A 20847-nucleotide genomic window follows, 5' to 3' on the forward strand; every position below is an offset into this window, starting at 1 on the left:
TGAGTGATGTCACAAATTTAGATGATCTGTGACGTATTTACGTCATATGGTGAAGTAATGCACGTGATAATATTGTGCGCCATTTGTGTTTAATTGCAACACTTGGTTAGTTTACGGCGTGTTTGATGAGGCTTCTAACGTTTTCGTCTTAGCAAAGAAAAGAAATTTGATCGAACGTACTTCACCATCTGTCGGCGTGAGCAAACCTCGAACTGGAAACGAGCATGATATGCTTGTTCCTTTATTTATTTTTTTAGCTTGTTTTTGTTCTGACGTCCTCTTTCGCTACCTCTCTTACGAGCACTTGCTGGAGCACCGCGCGCATCCAACTGGGGCGACGCGCTGGCTGCAGTTGTGTCTACATGTGTACTCAGCAGTTCGGCCAGCGCCCCCCCCCCCCCCCTCCTTTCCGAAGTGCTTCCGCTTCTACCGCCGCATTTCGGTTCGTTCTTTCGTTGTCTAGCTCTGCAAACCTCCGGCGCCGCTTGCACGTTCTGCAAATGGCGCCTGCATTACGAGATGCCTGGCGATAGAGAGAGAAAGAGAATGGGAGAGGAGGGTTTACCAGTTGGCGACCCCTTTCGGCCGTCTCTCTTCCTCCCTTCCCCTCCCTGTCTCTCAACAGCCTCCTTTCTCGTTCTATGACGAGCCGCTTCCCCCCCCCCCCCTCTTTTTATCTCCCGCATATGAAACATATTTGCTCGCAGCATCACCTCTCTGCGCGCTCCTCGTTTCGAGCTTTCAGCCGGCTGAGTGAACTTACACTATTTCGCTCTTGCTAGCACAGCCCGTGCTCGCGTACACCCACAGACTCTCTCTCCCTCGGTCCGTCCACATCGTCTCCGTTCCGTACTGTCCTATGAGTGCCGAGTTAGCGTCGCTTTATTCCACTGTCTCTGTGAGCTTTTCTTTTTGCTTATTTAGTCGTCGTCGTCGTCGTCCCTCTGTACAAATATGTAAATAATGCCTCTCCGAGACAAATATGTACCAACTGCGTTTTCCGAGCAGCTTACGGCGGGCGCTCTCGGCAAAGCCTTCATTTCGCTCGGTGCTTGCTTTTTCGCCCCCTGTTTCAGTATCCGCTCCGCACATGCGGCGGCGGCGGTGCTCTGTGTACTAAACTAGGGCTGCTGTTATAGCATGCACGCACACGTTTCGCGCGCCTGCAGTGTTCTCGCCGTCGTCGACTCAATGGAGTTCGACGACGGTTCGAGCGGCTCGCGCAGTCGCAGGGAGGCAGTCGACCGTGCACCTCTTAGGGCGAAGACGGTCCAATCGTGTCGGGTCGGATACGGGACTCGGGAGGACACGATGCGACGCGCCGTCTTCTGAGAACGTCACGGTCGAGTTGGATACGCTACTCGAGAGTGAAGCCGGTGCGCATCATGTGCTGCGACGGCCACAGTCGGTTTGGACACGACGATCTGGACAGACGAGAAGACATTTCGTCCTCTGCCGAGAATACCGTAGTGTAGTCGGATGGGGAAGTCGAACGATGATGACGATATCGCGTCTGGTGCGCGGTGATACATTGCGTTGTGACAGGTCATCTAAGAGGCCATACGGATGTCATGCAGAAATGAGCGGATGTTATGCGGGCATCGTATACTTGAATGGTAGTCGACTCGGATGGCGCAAGGAACTCTCGGGCAGAAGTAACATCGTGAGCGACCTAGCGTCGTGGGAAGCTCACAAGTGCGACGCGGATCGTCTCCTCAGCCAAGGTTACCGGAAGTTGCGTGAAGGTTGTACGCATAAGTCACCACGAGCTGAACGGGACGTGTGTGCGAAGCTGTCTTGCAAAACTGCGTTGCCTGCAACGATCATGAATCCAGGGGCGAACAAGATGGACGTCATCTTGTGTCACGCGAAGATCGTACGAAGCCGCAGGAAAAGTTATTGGAGAACGGCATGGAAGTCATTGCTGGAGAGAAGGCTTGCATTTTCCGCCTATCTGCGCAGGGCGCACCCTTCGTGAGACAACATGGCGCATCACACTATGCGGGCCAAGGTCGTTGGAGGACACGGGAAAGTCAAGTTGACGTCGTGAGGAGGTCGTCGAGGCGTTGAGAAAAGCAAAAAGTGTTGGCACTCGATGAGAAACTTTGCAGTGTCGCAAGCATCTCGTCGTGTTGTGCCATGGAAAATCGTCTGGAATTGTAATCAGAGAAAATTCGTAGTCGCCGCTAGTCGAAGCGCCCATTGTACATAAGAGGCCGGAACGTGTCGACTTCGTAATAGCCAGCGCGGGATATCGGACAGTTTTGGTGCTGGTGATACCAAGCCCCTTGCGTACGCATGCTCTCGCGTTCCTTTGTATTCCAGGTGCACCCAAGAAGAATGCAAAGGAACGCAAAGGCTTGTGCACTTAAGCTGCTTTTGGGCCCCGACACTAGAACTTTTTACTCAAGTTGTCATGGAAGATGTCAGAAGAGCTGTAAGGATCTCCAAAATGCTTCCAACTTCTCGCGAATAGAGGGGCTTGATCTTTTCGTCAATGGCGTCATTTAGTTCGTTGTCGTGAAGGCCACTGAAATATCGCGAAGCACACGGGAAAGCTTCTAAAAACCAAACCGGCCCGTCTTTGTGGCCTTGCGTTCGACATTTGTGGTGGTGACTTCGTCGTTGCATGTGATGACGTGTGTGGTGACGTCATCGGAAGCGGCGTGAAATACGTCGCGGTCGATGTCCATCGGGCTGCAGAGGCGCGGTGAATGCCACCGACTGGGTAGACTTGTCAGAGAAGGTGCCGCTTTGAAGCTGTGGTAGGCGGTTTTTCAGGTTTAAGCATTGGCTTATTTGTCTAGTTTTATCACACGTGACGTCACATTAAGGAGGAGCGTCAGTCGTAAAATACGAAAGCTCTGTGTATTCGACTGATTCTTTTGTTCGTTGCACATTCGAATACTTTCTTTCATCGCATCCGAATAATTAATGTCCTCTTCTAAAGTTTATGTCGTGGTGAAGAACTTCGGAAAACGTCATTTTCCGCTGGCAGCAGCTTCTCTATTCTGACGTTTATGCACAACGGGGCTCAATATGAGATTCAACACGACGGTCATGGTCGAAGGATCCCCACGCCTACACTGTAAACTCAGGAGAGGGGAAACTGTTTTTTCAGATACCAGTAGCCGCATTAGTGTTTACGTCACTGACAACTTTTGTTGTTGTTTTGTCTTGGAGCCATCGCGCAGTGTTGCCACCGCTTTGACGTCGGGCAGCATGTTGCACATCACACTTAGGGTTACTCCACCTTCAACCATGAATATTCACCAACCCGCAAAATGGGCCGGAGTGACAGTGTTGCATTTTTTAACTTCGTTTCTCCATGGGCCGCTGGGAGAACACGAGATTGCGATGCACCGAGAGGAACGTTATCTTCGCAACCGTGACGGCTGCAAAGAATGGCTCGACCACAACCATTTCCGTGTGCTGGCAGTCGTGTTTCCTCCTGTGTATTTCGGTGCTTCTGTCATTTTGCAACGTGCGTGCTTCGCGTCACCTCATTTGTGTGAACGCCAGTTCGGCCTTGGATGCCGAACTTACTAGATTTCTGGTGTTTGGGCGTGTGTAGTGACGAGTGACTTTAGTGACGCCCATTCAACTGTGTTGACAGGTTGGACGTCGGCACAGTCGTTTGGGCATCGTGATGCACCTTCCGACTACCTACGCACGGGAATCGCTCTTCACCTCCGGAACGGATTCCACTGATCCGGAACAAGCGTAAGTCTTCCCCACTGACATTGTGTGATTTATTTGAAGTTTCATGACGGTCGCGAAACCTTAGTCAAGTAGTGTGCACGCACAGTGGATGTGTGTGTGTGTGTGTGTGTGTGTGTGTGTGTGTGTGTGTGTGTGTTTAATGGCGCTATGAATACAGTTATTTCAGTGCAGCTGGTTCAAGCAACATATGATTTGTAACGGTATTCGTGCTTGCGTTTGTGAGAATGTCGAAACCTAAGGATCCCGGTTGATCGCTATTTATTTGCTTCACAGTGTGAACCCGCTGCTTTATGTGCAGGATCCGTGAGTTGATGTGAAATCTTGATATGTCTCCACAAGCTTTGATATGACGCGAGTATGTGTTCCTAGCTTCCCGCAGTACTGTAGTACTCCCTGTATAGTGTGTTTGCTTGCAGCTGTTGCATAATTTAAAGCTTAACTTGTGTAAGTATTTCTATACAGTCAAGTAAGCATACAGTCAAACGATACTCTTCTCCATTGTAATGCTTCGTGAATATAATCTTATTAAGATAATTCACAACCAAAACAAAATATAATAAATAAAGAAAAGTGACGAATATTGGCCCTGATACCATCCTCTATGCGACAGCCCCTAAGCACCACAGCAGTAGAACGCCATTGAGTATTAGCTATAAGTGAAAGGCAGAAATATGAACCAGGCCCACGTGTGGTTGAGCACCCTATGCATGCAGGGAGAGAAGGGATGAAAGGAAATAAAAGAGTGGACGTTCTATTAGGGTTTCGCATGAGGGCTATACATTTGCTGCGTCTTCATGTGTAACATATTTTCCCAGTCAATTGCCGGAGCCAATGTGAAGGTCTTGGCGGTTGGTAGAAACAGGCTTTAGGCCATGCTCACCAATGGGATGTTCATGCGTGGGGGACCAGTTCTGCCAGTAGGAAAGAAATTGCTCGTTGGAGCAGGCTTCTCCTTAGTATGACTCTTTATGCGGAGAATCCTACTCAAGAAAACTGAATAATTGAGAGAACGTAGTTTGAGTGCAGATAGTTTAGGCTCCTTATGTTCACAAGTATTTTACTGGTCAGAATAACACGATTGGTCGTAGAGACGCAGAGTGCGTTCACGCAAAACAGCAATATACAAATCCCATGTAAACATAGATCAAACTTACATTACATCTCAGCGTTTTAAGGTACACAAGGGAATGAAATAAATAGTAAATATCTCTACTTGGGAGGTAAGAGTGAAAATTGTTTCATGCAGTGTGGGCTGAAAAATTTAAAGCATCACGGGATCTGCGTGAAATTTAAGAGGGGAGAAAAAAACTTTTATTATGTGCGCCTTTAGGCGCGGACCCCTTTTATCTGATATCATTTTATCTTTTCAACCTATTGCCCGGATGCCTCAGGAAAGACTCTTTACGTACGTGCTGTGATCGGGGCGTCAACTTGGAAGAAAACGGTGCATAAGCTGTAAATGCAACGTTCTTTGCTCACTGAGCACTTTTCGTACGAAAAACATAGGGAGGCTGTCGCGGACAGGTTTGCGATTGTAAGCCAGAACAGGCTCACAATTTCACTCTTATTGACAGTTGGGCTTTGCGCTGCATGTGTCAATATGCCGGGAAACGGTTCCGAACTCGCCTCACACTGATGCGCGTTACACACTGCTGTCTCCTTCGCCCTAGCTCCCGCGTCTTGTACGGTGCTACTACGTGTCCCGTATTTAGGATCGCGCTTATGAATATCCCGGCACTGTATTCTCGGAGCCACTTCTATCTTCCGCAAATCCCCGACACGCGCCGGCATCCGTCGGCCCCACCGCGGCATCTTTTCTCTGTGGGAGCTCCAGCTGTAAGCCCCGCCCCATCGCTTCCCTCCGGGAAGCCTAATCTGTCTCCCATAAACACGGCATCCCATGGCACTTTTATCCGCGACGCACTCCCGTTTAGCTGCCGGCTTGTGTCTCTCTGCCTTGTACGCAGCCTCTCTCTGTTCTCCGTGCGCACTCGCTGTGTCGTCCAAACCGGTGTATGCGCATCGGCGGCCGGGAAGAATGCGGCCCGCAAAAGGGAGAGCAACGTTCGTGCCTCTTTAGGGAAGCCGTTGCTGAGCTTTTTCCCTCGTCGACGTGCCGAGATATCCGCGGCACGTGCGCGCTTGTTGGCTGGGATTATCCCGGGCGTAATGGAGGGAGCACCGTGGCAGATTACCACACTCCCCCCCCCCCCCCCACGAACCTTCTCTGAAGCCTTGCTTTCCCTTAGCTAATTTCCACCCACCTGAACTCTTTCCCACGCTGCCTTTCTCGCCTAGCAACCTTGAGTCTAAAAACTTCCCTAACATCTATCGCTTCCCTCCGGGCGATCCCGTTTTCCTTACACCGTTTCCTCTTCCTTCATGAACGTGGTAGCTCTTCCCACTTCGTGCCTTTGACCTATAACAATCACTCTCTTCGTTGGTATACTCCTTCAAACGTGGCACTGCAAGGCTCCACACTTCCCCTTTTTTTGTTTGTTTTCGAGCTCCTGCTCTTCCCTCTTCTTTCCACCTTCGTCCCCCTTTCCTTCGCCTTCTTGTGCAGAGTAGCGAACCACTTGTTGTAAAGCTGGTTGATGTTCCCGTCCCCTTTTATCTCCCTGACGCTTCCGTTCTACAGAATACCCCGCAGTGCTTTGCAAGTCCTGGGCGGTGTAGATATATTCCCGAGCCTCGCTCGTCCTCTCCAGTTTTCCCGCAGACTCCTGCATAGCCCTACCCTCGCTCACACACACAATGGTTCCCAGATTCCCTTGTTTCCCTCGACATCCCGTGTGTGCCGGATTGCCGCGACTCACTGTATTTAAACGCGCGGCAAATCTGCTACTGCATCGCACGTTTGCGGGACTCGCTTCGCCGTCTCTGCCGCCCTCTAGCGGCGTGCACGTGGCGCGTCCTATCCGTTTGTTTCCGGCCTCGCTCCATTGTATTACACTCCTCCCGTTTTGTATTCGATTGCTATTTTCGGGGTTGTGCAGTGAACCCGGTGTAATTGGAAGCAGGTTCCCCCCCTGATACGACGTTTATTGCGGCTTTTCGTCAGCCACGTGCTATACGTATTGAGGCGTTGTGCTCGCTATAAGCATCGTTTAACGGCAGCATTTACTCGAATTTTGTAAGCGCAGTTGCGTGCAATGTCTGAATGCACGTTTTGTTTTTGTCGATGCGGCATATGTGCTGAAGTTATATTGACGCAAGGTAGGCTGGCAACTATAGTAGCCAGCATCTGAAGAGGACAACGAAGTAGATCTGTGTGCGCGTGCTCTGGTGTTCGCGTTTCTGGCCCTTGGGTTGCGCAAGTAAACGCCTTATTTTGTACCTGCGTGCCTGTGTCTTTGTGACATTTTCTGGTGGAAGTGCTGGGCACGGTAGATGATACGGTCCCCTGAGAGCACCCCTGACGCAAGTCCATCGAGTAGCTCAGCCGAACTTACCCCTGTGCACGTACGTTCCAGCCGTCGTCTCCAGGGACTCGAGCCACAGCACGGTTTGCTGCCTGAACGTCAGAGGGCTATGAATCAAACCCCGCCTAACGTCACCGCGCCAGCACCAGCGCACCTGGTTATCAACCAGCCCAAGACGCCGAAGACATTTCATGGAGCTGCTTTTGAAGATGCCGACGACTGGCTCGAGCATTTCAACCGGGTCGCCGTCATCAACGATTGGACACCAGAGCGTAAGCTACGCTATGTGTACTGCTTCCTGGAGGACTCCGCGAAAACGTGGTTTGAGAACCATGAAGCAGCGCTTACGTCATGGGAGGAGTTTCAACGGCAGTTCCTCAAGGCATTTTCCCGAGAGGACAGGAAGGAGACAGCGGAGCGTGCTATAGAGGCAAGGGTTCAAGGCCCTAACGAAAGGGTGACGACCTACGTAGAGGACATGGATCGGCTTTTCAAGCGTGCGGAGCCCTCCATGTCCGAATCCAAGAAAGTTCGCCACCTAATGCGTGGTGTTAAAGAAGAGATTTTTGCCGGCCTGATTCGAAACCCGCCTGCGACACTTGCGGAGTTCCATGAGGAAGCCACTGCCATGGAGAGGGCCCTTCAACAGCGTGCCAGACAGTATAACCGTGGTGTAAACCCAAGTGAGGTCACTTCTGTCACTCTCGGCAATGACATCAGCGCGTTGCGAGAGCTTATCAGAGCTCTCATTAAGGAAGAGCTACAAAAGATGCAGGTGACTGCTTCACCTGCAGAGCAGCTCTCCGTTGCGGAGATGGTACGCGCCGAGCTACGGCAAGCCGTTCACGCTCCCCAACCATCCGAGGCGCCACAACAGAGGCACTGCGTCGAGATGAGCTACGCGGAAGCAGTGCGACGTCGTCCATCGTGCAGTTCAACCAGCGTATGTTACCCCAATGAGCGACACGCTCAACAAATGGAGGTAGGCTTCCGCCCTCGCAGCTCACCGTTGATCGCCGAAGCAAGACCGAGAAAGAGTGACATCTGGCGTACACCCGACCACAGGCCCCTTTGCTTCCACTGCGGGGAAGCCGGACACGTCTACCGGACATGTCCATACCGTCGTGTGGGTCTCCGTGGATTTTCGCCTAATGCCCCTCGTCCCCGACCTGGCGAGCGACCACAGGAAATAGAGAGTTTCATCTCGAATCGTCGCAGTATCGAACATCGGTCACAAGAGCCTCGCTCGTCGTCGCCTGCTCGCTACAGGTCACCGAGCCCAGCCTATTCACGCGGCGCTCCAAGACGCCGTTCACCCAGTCCTGCAAGTCGGGAAAACTGAGTTCAGCGACCTCCGGAGGTGAGGCCGCTGACGCTGACTCTACGGAAGATCCTCCACTACGACGACAGCGACAGCAGCAAAAAGATGTACAGACGCAGTCAAACGGGATGCGAAGAGTGGTGACATCAAACATTGCGGTAACTGTGGACGACGAAGAAGTAATGGCGCTAATTGACACTGGAGCAGACACCTCTGTTATGAGCATGGGTCTTGCCTGCAGGCTGAAGAAGGTTTCCACCCAGTGGGCTAGGTCGCAGATACGTACGGCAGGGGGCCATCTTCTTACTCCGGTGGGGCGGTGCACAGCGCGAGTCAGTATTCACGGATTTACGTATCTCGGAGATTTTATAATACTGCCGAGTTGCTCGAGGGACCTAATTCTCGGACTGGACTTTCTGCGTGATAATGGAGCCGTGATTGATTTGCAACAGTCACAAGTGACGTTTTCTACGGCACACGCTTTAGCGCACAACCCTCACGGCAGTTACGTCAATGCTCTGAGAATTGTTGACGATGACGTCACGTTACCGCCGAAGAGTAGCGTGTTCACCTTAGTAGCCTGCGACGTTTTCGACGAATTCAACGACTATGAAGGTATTGCTGAGGCAAATATCCCGCTGCTGCTCAAACGAAACATATGCATAGCCCGATGCCTTGTTCGGTTAGAGAATAAACGCTCTCGAGTTCTGCTGACCAACTTCAGCAATGAGTTTCAGCACGTTCCTAGAGGGACTACTGTCGCTTTCCTCAGTGAAATAGCCGACTTTTTCGATATCAGCACAATGGATACGACTTCACCACATGCAAAAGCTTGTGCTGACCTGGGAAGCCGCATCCACGTTAATCCAGACTTGCCAGATTCACGAAAAGAGCGGCTGCTAAACCTTGTGAGGGAATTCTCGGACTGCTTCTCCACAGCATCGATAGTTCAGCGTACCACCGTTACAAAACACCGCATTGTTACCGAGGAGTCGGCGCGGCCTCTTCGCCAACATCCATACCGTGTGTCCCCGAAGGAAAGAGAGGTGATTAAGCGTCAAGTTCAAGAAATGCTGAATGATGACGTCATCCAACCCTCGACAAGTCCGTGGGCGTCACCTGTTGTCTTAGTAAAGAAAAAAGACAACACACTACGCTTCTGCGTTGACTATCGACGGCTTAACAAAGTCACGAAACGCGACGTTTACCCCCTGCCACGGATTGATGACGCCTTAGACCGTCTACGCCACGCCCAGTTCTTCACATCACTAGATCTCAAGTCAGGGTACTGGCAAATTGAAGTGGACGAAGGCGACCGTGAGAAAACCGCGTTCGTGACGCCTGACGGGCTGTACGAATTTAAAGTGCTGCTCTTCGGTCTCTGTTCCGCTCCCGCCACGTTTCAACGCATGATGGATACTGTACTAGCTGGACTAAAGTGGCAGACGTGTCTTGTATACTTGGATGATGTCGTTGTGTTTTCAACCACATTTGACGAGCATATTTCAAGGCTAAAAAGTGTCCTCACTGCAATAAGGAGAGCGAACCTTACCATCAAGCCCGAAAAGTGCTACTTCGGCTATCAGGAACTCAAGTTTCTCGGCCACGTGGTTAGCCCGAGGGGTGTTCGACCAGATCCGGAGAAGTTGGCTGCCGTTGCCGATTTCCCTCGTCCGGGAGACAAAAAGGCTGTTCAGCGATTCCTTGGACTCTGTGCGTACTACCGCCGTTTTGTCGAAGGATTTTCGAAAATTGCGGAACCTCTTACAAGACTGACACGGCCAGATGTACCTTTCGTATGGACGGAAGAACAACAACAAGCCTTCGTAGAGCTGCGCAATCGACTGCAGACAGCTCCAGTGCTGGCACATTTCGACGACACTGCCGACACCGAGATCCACACAGACGCCAGCAACGTGGGAATCGGAGCCATTCTAGTTCAATGGCAGAACGGCGCAGAGCGTGTGATCGCTTACGCGAGCCGCAGTCTCACAAAAGCAGAGGCTAATTACTCCACCACCGAAAAAGAGTGCCTAGCAGTCGTTTGGGCCATTAGCAAGTTTCGACCCTACCTATACGGCCGGCCATTTCGAGCGGTCAGTGACCACCATTCGCTCTGTTGGCTTGCCAATCTACGGGATCCATCAGGCCGCCTCGCCCGCTGGAGCCTCCGCCTTCAAGAGTACGACATAACGGTGGTCTACCGATCAGGACATAAGCATACAGATGCTGACTGCCTGTCTCGTGCTCCTATTTCCCCGACGTCATCTGACACTGAACAAGATTTACCGTTTCTTGGCATCGTCGATGTGGTGCGGATGGCTGAACTTCAACGTGAGGACACTGAGCTACTTCCTGTCATCCAGCATCTTCAAGGAGAAGACGTTGTCGTCCCACGCCGACTCTCGCGTGGTTTGGCTACGTATTGCCTGCGGAACAATGTTCTCTACAAGAGAAATCTTGAGAGCAGCCAGGAAACTTTCCTCCTCGCCGTTCCAATGGCACTGCGTGAGGAAGTTTTGCAGGCGTGCCACGACGATCCTTCGGCCGGTCACTTAGGCTTTGCTCGGACATTAGCGCGCATCCGACAGAAGTACTACTGGCCACAGCTGTATTCGTCCGTTCAGCGCTATGTCCGCACCTGCCGTGACTGTCAGAGGCGTAAAATTCCACCCGCAAAGCCCGCCGGTTTCCTCCAACCTTTAGATCCACCTCGAGCACCATTTCAGCAAGTAGGAATGGATCTTCTTGGTCCCTTCCCTACGTCATCCTCAGAAAATAAGTGGATAATTGTCGCGACCGACTATCTGACTCGCTATGCAGAAACCAAAGCTGTGCCTAAGGGAACTGCAGTTGAAGTCGCCAGATTCTTTGTCCACGACATTGTTTTGCGCCATGGTGCACCTGCTGTTCTCATAACCGATCGCGGAGCAGCATTTACGGCAGAGTTATTGCAACAAGTCACCAAGCTGACCCACACCAACCACCGGAAAACAACAGCTTATCATCCCCAAACAAACGGCTTGACGGAGAGGTTAAACAAAACATTGGCCGACATGCTATCTATGTATGTTGACGTAGAGCACAAAACGTGGGATGAAATTTTGCCGTACGTCACGTTTGCCTATAACACCGCTGTGCAAGAGACCACAGACCTAACACCATTCGAGCTTGTTTATGGCCGTCGCGTCACAACACCGTTAGACGCTATGCTCCCCGTAGACCAGGACAACAGCGGAAATGACAGCGTTGACGACTTCGTTGAGAAAGCCGAGGAAGCCCGCCAGCTTGCACGGAACCGCATTCGCGCGCAGCAAGATATCGACGCTCGCCGTTACAACCAAGGCCGAAGGAGCGTCCACTATCAACCAGGTGACTATGTATGGGTGTGGACACCAGTTCGACATCGTGGGCTTTCGGAGAAGCTATTGCGGCGCTACTTTGGCCCTTACAAAGTTGTGCGCTGCCTCAGTGACGTGAATTACGAGGTAGTTCCCCAAAGCTCCGACACCAGTTTAAACCGAAGTCGTCCACGTCCAGAAGTAGTCCATGTAGTACGGATGAAACCGTACCACGCCCGCGAGTTATGAACCCTTCGAACTTTTTCCTTATTATCCACAACAGCGTGGGCTTTTTTTTTTCATTGACGTGATCATTTTTTTTTTCTTTCATGGCCACCTCTAGCATCTCAATCAATCGACCGGGACGGTCTCTCTTGAAAGGGGGGAATTGACGCAAGGTAGGCTGGCAACTATAGTAGCCAGCATCTGAAGAGGACAACGAAGTAGATCTGTGTGCGCGTGCTCTGGTGTTCGCGTTTCTGGCCCTTGGGTTGCGCAAGTAAACGCCTTATTTTGTACCTGCGTGCCTGTGTCTTTGTGACAATATCAGAAGTTGTTTGTGAAACAACTGCATTGAATATTCTGCGTATCAATGGCCTAGGCCTGTGTAGGCCGCGCCGAGGGCACTCGAGCGAGCCCTTTTCTCGTTAGGTTCCCGGGCTTTCTAGGACACCCAAACTTGGCCCTTAAACGGGCGCTAGGTCAGCCCCTCGATCGTCACGTAATTTGCAGTTGGCCTCAGGGTAGGATTCTGGAAAAGGGCGGTCAACATTTGATTGATTTGTGGGCTTTAACGTCCCAAAACCACTGTTTCATTATGAGAGACGCCGTAGTGGAGGGCTCCGGAAATTTTGACCACCTGGGGTTCTTTAACGTGCAGCCAAATCTGAGTACACGGGCCTACAACATTTCCGCCTCCATCGGAAACGCAGCCGCCACAGCCGGGATTTGATCCCACGACCTGCGGGTCAGCAGCCGAATGAATACCTTAGCCACTAGACCACCGTGGCGGGGCATCGCGGTCAACATTTACCGTGTTCTTGTAAGTTCTGGTTTGAAGGCATCTCTACAGGCAACCTACGACGAAATTGAGGTCCATATCATTTACTACAGCATTTGAGATGGCCTGTCATGATATCTTGGAGTACCATAGTGCATAATGCGAGCAAGATAGCGGCACGAGAAAGAAGGAAGTGTGGCCGCAGTGGTGTGTTTTAGTCAGTTTTAACGTTTGCGTCCGATTTTATGGCACTCTACTGTAAGATCAACGTGGCGAAAAATAAAGCACGGCACTGAACACGCACAAACAGGGTAAAACAGTACTAGGACGAAAAGTACGGCTTGCTAGAAATATTTGTCCTTGAAATTAGTAGATTTTTTTCCCCTTTGCTCTTCGCGCTAGTCTTTCTCACGCTACATATTTCCTTGATCCATCAGCCCTCGTTATGTTTAACATCTTCGCTCGAAGTTTCTTCTTGTTCTCGTACTTCTTCTCATTTGACAAATACAATTCAAAATGGGTGAAACTACTGCGACATGTTCATGCATGTATACTATAGAGACGTGCTGTCCACGTCTGTATCTTTTGAATCCGTGTCTCATACGCTACCCACCTGATGTGATGTTTATGAATATATATATATATATATATATATATATATATATATATATATATATATATATATATATATATATATATATATTGTTACGAGACAATGCCCCACTTAAACAGTGAGATAGGCGCTGAGGAAGACGAGGTGACTTGTGTGTGCGCGCGCTCTCTCTTGTTCGCCATCTTGGCTTGCGCGTTGGCGCTGTGTAAATATATTTTAAAACGCCTAGTTTCCCTTGTGCCTTCACGCAACATTTTGGTGGAAGGTGCTGGGTTACAACGCACGACGGAGTTACGCAGCGGACGCCTAGTCTCTGCTCCCAACATGTCCACCGGCAGCGACGCTTCCTCAACTGCTACGCCCACTGCATCAATGGCGCCGACCTCTCCTGTTTATCTCGTGGCCGCTCCACCCCGCGATCCCGGCAACTTTTCGGGAACGGACGGCGAGGACGTGGATGAGTGGCTTAAACTCTACGAACTCTTCAGCACAAATCACAGGTGGGACCCAACCTTAATGCTGGCAAACATCATCTTTTATTTACAAGGAACGGCCAAGGCGTGGTTTAATAACAATGTGGACGGTATCACAAGCTGGGACGTATGCAAGACCAAATTACGCGAGTTGTTTGGTCAATCTGCCGGCTGCAAGCAGGCCGCTAGGAAAGAACTTGGCACACGTGTTCAGACGTCCACGGAGTCCTACCTGGCGTATATTCAAGATGTGCTGACCCTTTGCCGTAAAGTTGACCGAACCATGGCTGAAGCCGACAAGGTAGCGCACGTGCTCAAGGGCATCGCAGACGATGCATTTAACCTCATTGTGTGCAAAGGCTGTTCCACCGTGCAAGATGTTATCTTGGAGTGCCAACAGTTTCAAGAGGCTAAAAGCCGTCGCATTGCTTACCACTTTACGCGCCTTCCCAACACTGCTGCGACGTCAACATGTGCGGATCTCCATGTACCGACCCTGCCCAATTCACACTCCAGTGACATCACGAGAATTGTACGCCGTGAAATCGAAGCCATCTCACCCGCCCCCTTGAGAGCACTGGCACCGAGTGATCCTCAGCCGACCATATCGCTAATACAGACCGTTGTTCGCCAGGAACTAGCCAACGCGGGTGTTCACACAGTCTGTTCTGTGCACCGTCCCGGCGCTGTCAGTTCGTCTACCCCGAGCCACCCACAGCAGTATCGCCGCCCTGCTCCACGTAATCGTGACCCAAATGCGTGGAGAACGCCTGATGACAGGCCGATTTGCTTCCGATGTGAACGAGTGGGACACATTTCCCGTCATTGCCGAAGCACGTGGACCTCACCGTATCGGGCAAACCCAAACTTCTCCAACCCCCATTCACCGGCCCACCTCTATGACCAGGAACCACCACGGCGTGAGGGCTCAGCTAATTACGACCCGACCACTACGACCACTGCCCAGTACAGTCGCTCACCTTCACCTCGACGTAGATTTTCCCGATCTCCACCACCACCTCGTTCCCCGTCCCCGTCCTCTGCCCGGCGGTTTTCTTCGGAAAACTAACGGCTGCAGCTCCTGGAGGTGACGCTGCTGATACGACTTGCTCTCCAATTCCTCTGTTGACGCTCCCGACCAATCAGAACTTGATCGACGTTGAAGTGGACGGTTTATCTGTTAAAGCCTTAGTAGACACTGGCGCCCATATTTCTGTGATGAGCCTGCACATTCGAGACCGCTTAAAGAAAGTACTTACTCCAGCCCCTTCACGCAGCGTTCGCGTTGCTGATGGTAGTACGGCTGCTGTTATTGGCGTCTGTACTGCACGCGTTACTATTGCCGGCCGTCAAACTTCAGTTCTCTTCACTGTTCTTTCTCACTGCACCAATGATGTGATCCTCGGTCTTGACTTTTTGTCCACTCATTCCGCTCTCATCGACTGTTCAGCCGGTACTGTGCAACTTGACCTACCGTGTCCGATTGATCCGCCCAGTCGACCGCAAGCCCGTATGTGCTCTGCTGAACATGTCCGTTTGTTACCGCAAACCGTGACCTGCATCACCGTTACGCCCTCGCCACCTGTATCCGATGGTGACTATGTGCTCGCGCCCATCACATCCCTTCTCTTGACCCACAGTGTTACCTTACCACACACTGTTATTCAGTTACGTGCAAACCACGCCTGCATTCCTGTGCTCAACTTTGCTCTGTGTCCGCAAGTGCTTCCGCGCGGAATCGCCCTCGCCATGCTGACTCCTTCTGAAGAATGCGTCATATCAGCTCTGTCTTCGAACGAGGCTCGACACTCCAGCTTCACACATGCTCGATCTTCGCAAGGAAGCCCGTCTCCTGATGTTAAAAAAATGATCGCGTCAGACCTTTTGCCGCATCAAGCTGACGAACTCCTTCGCGTTCTTGAGTCATACTGGGACGTATTTGACTTTTGTGATCGTCCACTAGGTCAAACCAGTGCGGTAAAGCACCGCATTGACACCGGCGATGCCTCCCCTGTCCATCGACGGCCATACCGCGTATCTTCGACCGAGCGTCACATAATTCAAGCAGAAGTCGACAACATGCTCGCCAAAGACATAATTGAACCATCATGTAGTCCATGGGCTTCCCCTGTTGTTCTTGTCAAAAAGAAGGACAACACTTGGCGATTCTGTGTTGACTACCGACATCTGAACAAGATCACTAAAAAAGACGTCTACCCGCTACCGCGCATAGACGACGCCCTAGATTGTCTTCACGGCGCTAAGTATTTTTCTTCTATTGATCTAAGAGCAGGTTACTGGCAAATTGCTGTCGATGACATGGACCGCGAGAAGACCGCTTTTGTCACCCCCGATGGTCTTTACCAATTTAAGGTCATGCCCTTCGGATTATGCAACGCTCCAGCCACCTTCGAGCGGATGATGGACTCTCTTTTGCGTGGGTTCAAATGGTCAATTTGTCTATGCTACCTTGACGACGTTATCGTCTTTTCCCCGACCTTTGAAACCCACCTCGACCGCGTTTCCTCAATACTGGCCGTATTTCGCAATGCCGGTCTCCAACTGAACTCGTCAAAGTGTCACTTCGGACGCCAGCAACTAACAATGTTGGGCCACCTTGTCGACTCCTCTGGTGTACGTCCTGATCCCGATAAAGTGCGAGCCGTGCGTAACTTCCCTGTTCCGACCTGCACTAAAGAAGTACGCAGCTTTCTCGGTCTGTGCTCGTACTTTCGACGTTTTGTGAACAACTTTGCGGAAGTCGCCCGTCCTCTCACAGACTTATTGAGAAAAGATGTCTCATTCACATGGGGCGCTGCGCAGGCTACGGCGTTCTCTACACTTATTGAATCGCTAACAAAACCACCTGTTCTGGCCCATTTCGACGTTTCTGCCCCTACCGAAGTACACACAGATGCCAGCGGTTACGGAATCGGTGCTGTTTTGGTTCAGCATCAAAGCGGCTGCGCCCGCGTTATCGCCTATGCCAGCCGTCTCCTCTCGCAGGCGGAAAGGAACTACTCCATCACCGAAAGGGAATGCCTTGCTCTCGTTTGGGCAGTAGCAAAATTTCGGCCTTATTTACATGGTCGACATTTCACTGTCATAACCGATCACCACGCACTTTGCTGGCTCTCGTCCTTGAAGGACCCCACTGGGCGCCTTGGTCGATGGGCACTACGGCTTCAAGAGTATAACTACTCGGTGTCCTACAAATCTGGCCGTTTACACCATGACGCTGACTGCTTATCTCGGAATCCAGTGGACCCACCTGAAGCGTTCGATGAATCGCCATGTGTGCTGTCTCTCTCCGCTTTAAGCAACATCCGTGAGGAACAGCGCCGAGATCCTGCCTTGCGTAACATCATCGAGAAGCTTCATTCTGCGGCACCCGATCTTTCTACTCGATTGTTCGTGCTTAAGGATGACACATTGTACCGTTGCAACGTCCGCCCTGATGGACACGAACTGCTCCTTGTGGTACCTTCCCACCTACGTGCGAGCGTGATCGGCCAGCTTCATGACGCTCCCACTGCCGGTCACCTCGGACTGTCTCGGACGTATGACCGCGTACAGCGTCGATTTTACTGGCCCAGTCTTTATCGCTCGGTCCGCAGCTACGTCGCCTCATGCGATCAGTGTCAACGCCGCAAAAAACCTTCTATGAGTCCTGCCGGGTTCCTCCAACCACTTGACGTTCCCTTTGATCCCTTCTTCCGACTTGGTCTTGACCTCCTAGGCCCTTTCCCTGCATCCACTTTGGGGAACAAGTGGATAGCTGTCGCGACGGATCATACAACCCGGTACGCTATCACGCGGGCTTTGCCAACCAGCTGCGCCACAGACGTTGCCGATTTTCTCCTGCACGACGTCATACTTCACCATGGCGCCCCACGCCAACTCCTAACAGATCGTGGGCGCTATTTCCTTTCCCGAGTTATCGACGACCTGCTTCGCTCCTGCGAGACGAAACATAAATTTACGACAGCTTACCACCCGCAAACTAACGGACTCACTGAACGATTCAACCGGACTTTAACTGATATGCTCGCTATGTACGTATCGTCCGACCACCAGGACTGGGACGTTGCATTGCCCTTCGTTACGTTTGCCTATAATTCTTCACGCCATGATGCAGCTGGTTTTTCACCTTTCTACCTGGTGTTTGGCCGTCATCCAACTTTACCTTTCGACACCATCTTTCCGACAGCCGTCGACTTTACGACTGAATACACCCGTGATGCTATCACCAGGGCTCGCAAAGCACGAGAAGTTGCTCGTCAGCGCCTTTTAGCATCGCAAGATCACCAGCGGCATCGTTACGACTCACATCACCGCCAAATTTCCTTTACACCAGGTTCTCTTGTGCTATTGTGGACTCCGACTAGACGCGTCGGACTTTCTGAAAAACTGCTTTCCCGGTACTCGGGACCCTACCGCGTATTGCGCCAGGTGACAGATGTGACATACGAGATAGCCCCGCTCGAGTCTTCCTCCGCCTCCGCTTCGCTGTCTACAGACATTGTCCACGTATCCCGCCTTAAGCTTTACCACTCGGCAACACAATAGAAAGCACCGAGACGGTGCTTCAGCACCCGGGGGTTATGTTACGAGACAATGCCCCACTTAAACAGTGAGATAGGCGCTGAGGAAGACGAGGTGACTTGTGTGTGCGCGCGCTCTCTCTTGTTCGCCATCTTGGCTTGCGCGTTGGCGCTGTGTAAATATATTTTAAAACGCCTAGTTTCCCTTGTGCCTTCACGCAACAATATATATATATATATATATGTGTGTGTGTGTGTGTGTGTTTGTGTGTGTTATAACAGTAGTATAGTATAGTATTTCGTATGGGCAATTGACGTTGAGTCTCAGCCAGTAAATGATGCAAGTCTCATCTTTTCTGATTGTTCCTTGAAGCAAATAAAAAGTTGCGAGCGCCTGGATTTACCCCGCTCGAAAACCACGCTTCTATCAGATACGCGGCGTCCACAGTAACATGGCGCGCCGCCGGGATTCCCTTAATCCTGACCCCCGGCTATGCCCATGGGAAGTGGGGCCTCGAAAGGAGGGACTTAGAACTCTGGTTGTGCATACAATAATGTAACAGGGTTCTCACTACTTGCTCACCAACGTTGTATTCCACGTTCATTCCGCCTGACTGACTCGCTTCCTATCAACGACAAAAGCCCCGCCCGCTGTTCCGGTTAATGTCCCCCCCCCTTTTTTTTTTACTTTGGCGTGCCTATAGTTATGTCAGTCCGGACAGTCACTGTACGTGCAGACGTCCTAGTGGCAGAGATGACGTAGACGTCAGGCTGACGTTAGCTGCCGCGGGCTCTTTGAGCTCAACATTAGGCAAGGCGGCTTCCCACGGTTTCAAACAGATATTCTATTGAAGAGAAGGAAATCTAGTTTAATGACAAACATATGACAGGTTTGAGGCCTGCCACAGAGAAGATTTGGTACTGTAGGCATTGGGGCTTCACGGCATATCATTTCTTGGTTTGGATTTCTGTATTAAAAAAAAAACAAATATTTGGGCGAGGACAAGTACTCAGTCACTGAAATGAGAATTAGTTACGAAAACTGGGCTCTTGTAATAACGAGTAGCGAATATATCAAGCGATATTGGCCCGTAGCTGGTTGACAGTAACCAAAAGTTTGTCAACATTAGCGAGTGCTAGCTGGTGGATGAGAAGGTGGCTTTTGCTTTCGACTCGTCTTCGTCTCTTGTGAATGCAACAGGAACCGTGATAGTTTTGCTTTATTACGTGCCACTGTTGTTGCTCCTTTTACCTTCGTCAAGAAACCTATAACCGCCCCGCCGCGGTGGTCTAGTGGCTAAGGTACTCGGCTGCTGACCCGCAGGTCGCGGGTTCGAATCCCGGCGGCGACGGCTGCATTTCCGATGGAGGCGGAAATGTTGTAGGCCCGTGTGCTCAGATTTGGGTGCACGTTAAAGAACCCCAGGTGGTGGAAATTTCCGGAGCCCTCCACTACGGCGTCTCTCATAATCATATGGTGGTTTTGGGACGTTAAACCCCACAAATCAATCAATCAATCAATCAATCATTCAATCAACCAATCAAGAAACATATGACCTTGTCATCTTCTCCTAGTTTAAAGCGAATCATAGCAGCCCATCGGAGAATTCACACCAGCGTGGTCACAGAGGCAGCTGTTCCGTTTGACAGCCTTGTATACGCGGTGGACTGCTCTTTCGCCGCTCTTTGATGAAGAATTAAGGGGCTCGATTGACAGCCTTGTATACGTGCATGGTACACTGCTCTTTCGCCGCTCTTTGATGAAGAATTAAGGGGCTCGATTCGCAGCGATCTGGTGCACGTGCTCGGCGTGCGCGGCTGTGACCACGTGCGCGCGGGGAATTCTTCCCGTACTAAGCCTCGACGTTGCGCTGCGGACATTCAATGGAGGATTTAGAAGAGGCGATAAGCCGGGGTGCTTACACTACACGAGCACGTTAAGCGACGTGGTCTGGCGATGGCATCAAGGATCACCTATAGCACGTTGCGCAGTCTTGGGCGCGTATATACGTGAACCCTCACTCGGGGGAGTGTCGTTTGCAGCGCGTTAAATGGCAATCGTTCTCGACAGACACGTTCCGAGGGAAACCGCCGGCACGTGTGCGCGATTGTCGTGAGAACTGAGGTGGAACTCGCGCATTTCGCTCTGTGTGGTTGGCTTAGTTTATTTAACAATTAAAACATGAAAATCTGTAAAGTTAGTTAACAACCACAGGTGGGCTATGCAACGAATAAGTGGCTCTCGTCGGAAAAACAAGGTAGTAATTGCGATAGCAACACACTAGAATGATAATGAAATAAAGCCAACAGCTAAATCCTTCTTTGGTATACCATCAGACGTAAGTCAACAAAATGCTGAATTAATTAATTAAATAGTTTACGAGTGAGCTTTTCAGCGCTTTCGCCA

At 51.1% G+C, this 20847-nt stretch overlaps 1 protein-coding gene across 1 annotated transcript in view; it reads left to right on the plus strand.

The window, feature by feature from the left end:
* LOC142766124 (uncharacterized) overlaps window positions 1–20847 on the plus strand; it is a 351486-nt gene that overhangs the window by 213654 nt on the left and 116985 nt on the right. The window contains exon 3 of the mRNA XM_075867973.1: window positions 3617–3723. Within this exon, the coding sequence (XP_075724088.1) occupies window positions 3617–3723 (107 nt within the window). The remainder of the gene's footprint in view (window positions 1–3616; window positions 3724–20847) is intronic.

Source organism: Rhipicephalus microplus, chromosome 6, assembly GCF_043290135.1.
Source record: "Rhipicephalus microplus isolate Deutch F79 chromosome 6, USDA_Rmic, whole genome shotgun sequence".
Classification (NCBI taxonomy): domain Eukaryota; kingdom Metazoa; phylum Arthropoda; class Arachnida; order Ixodida; family Ixodidae; genus Rhipicephalus; species Rhipicephalus microplus.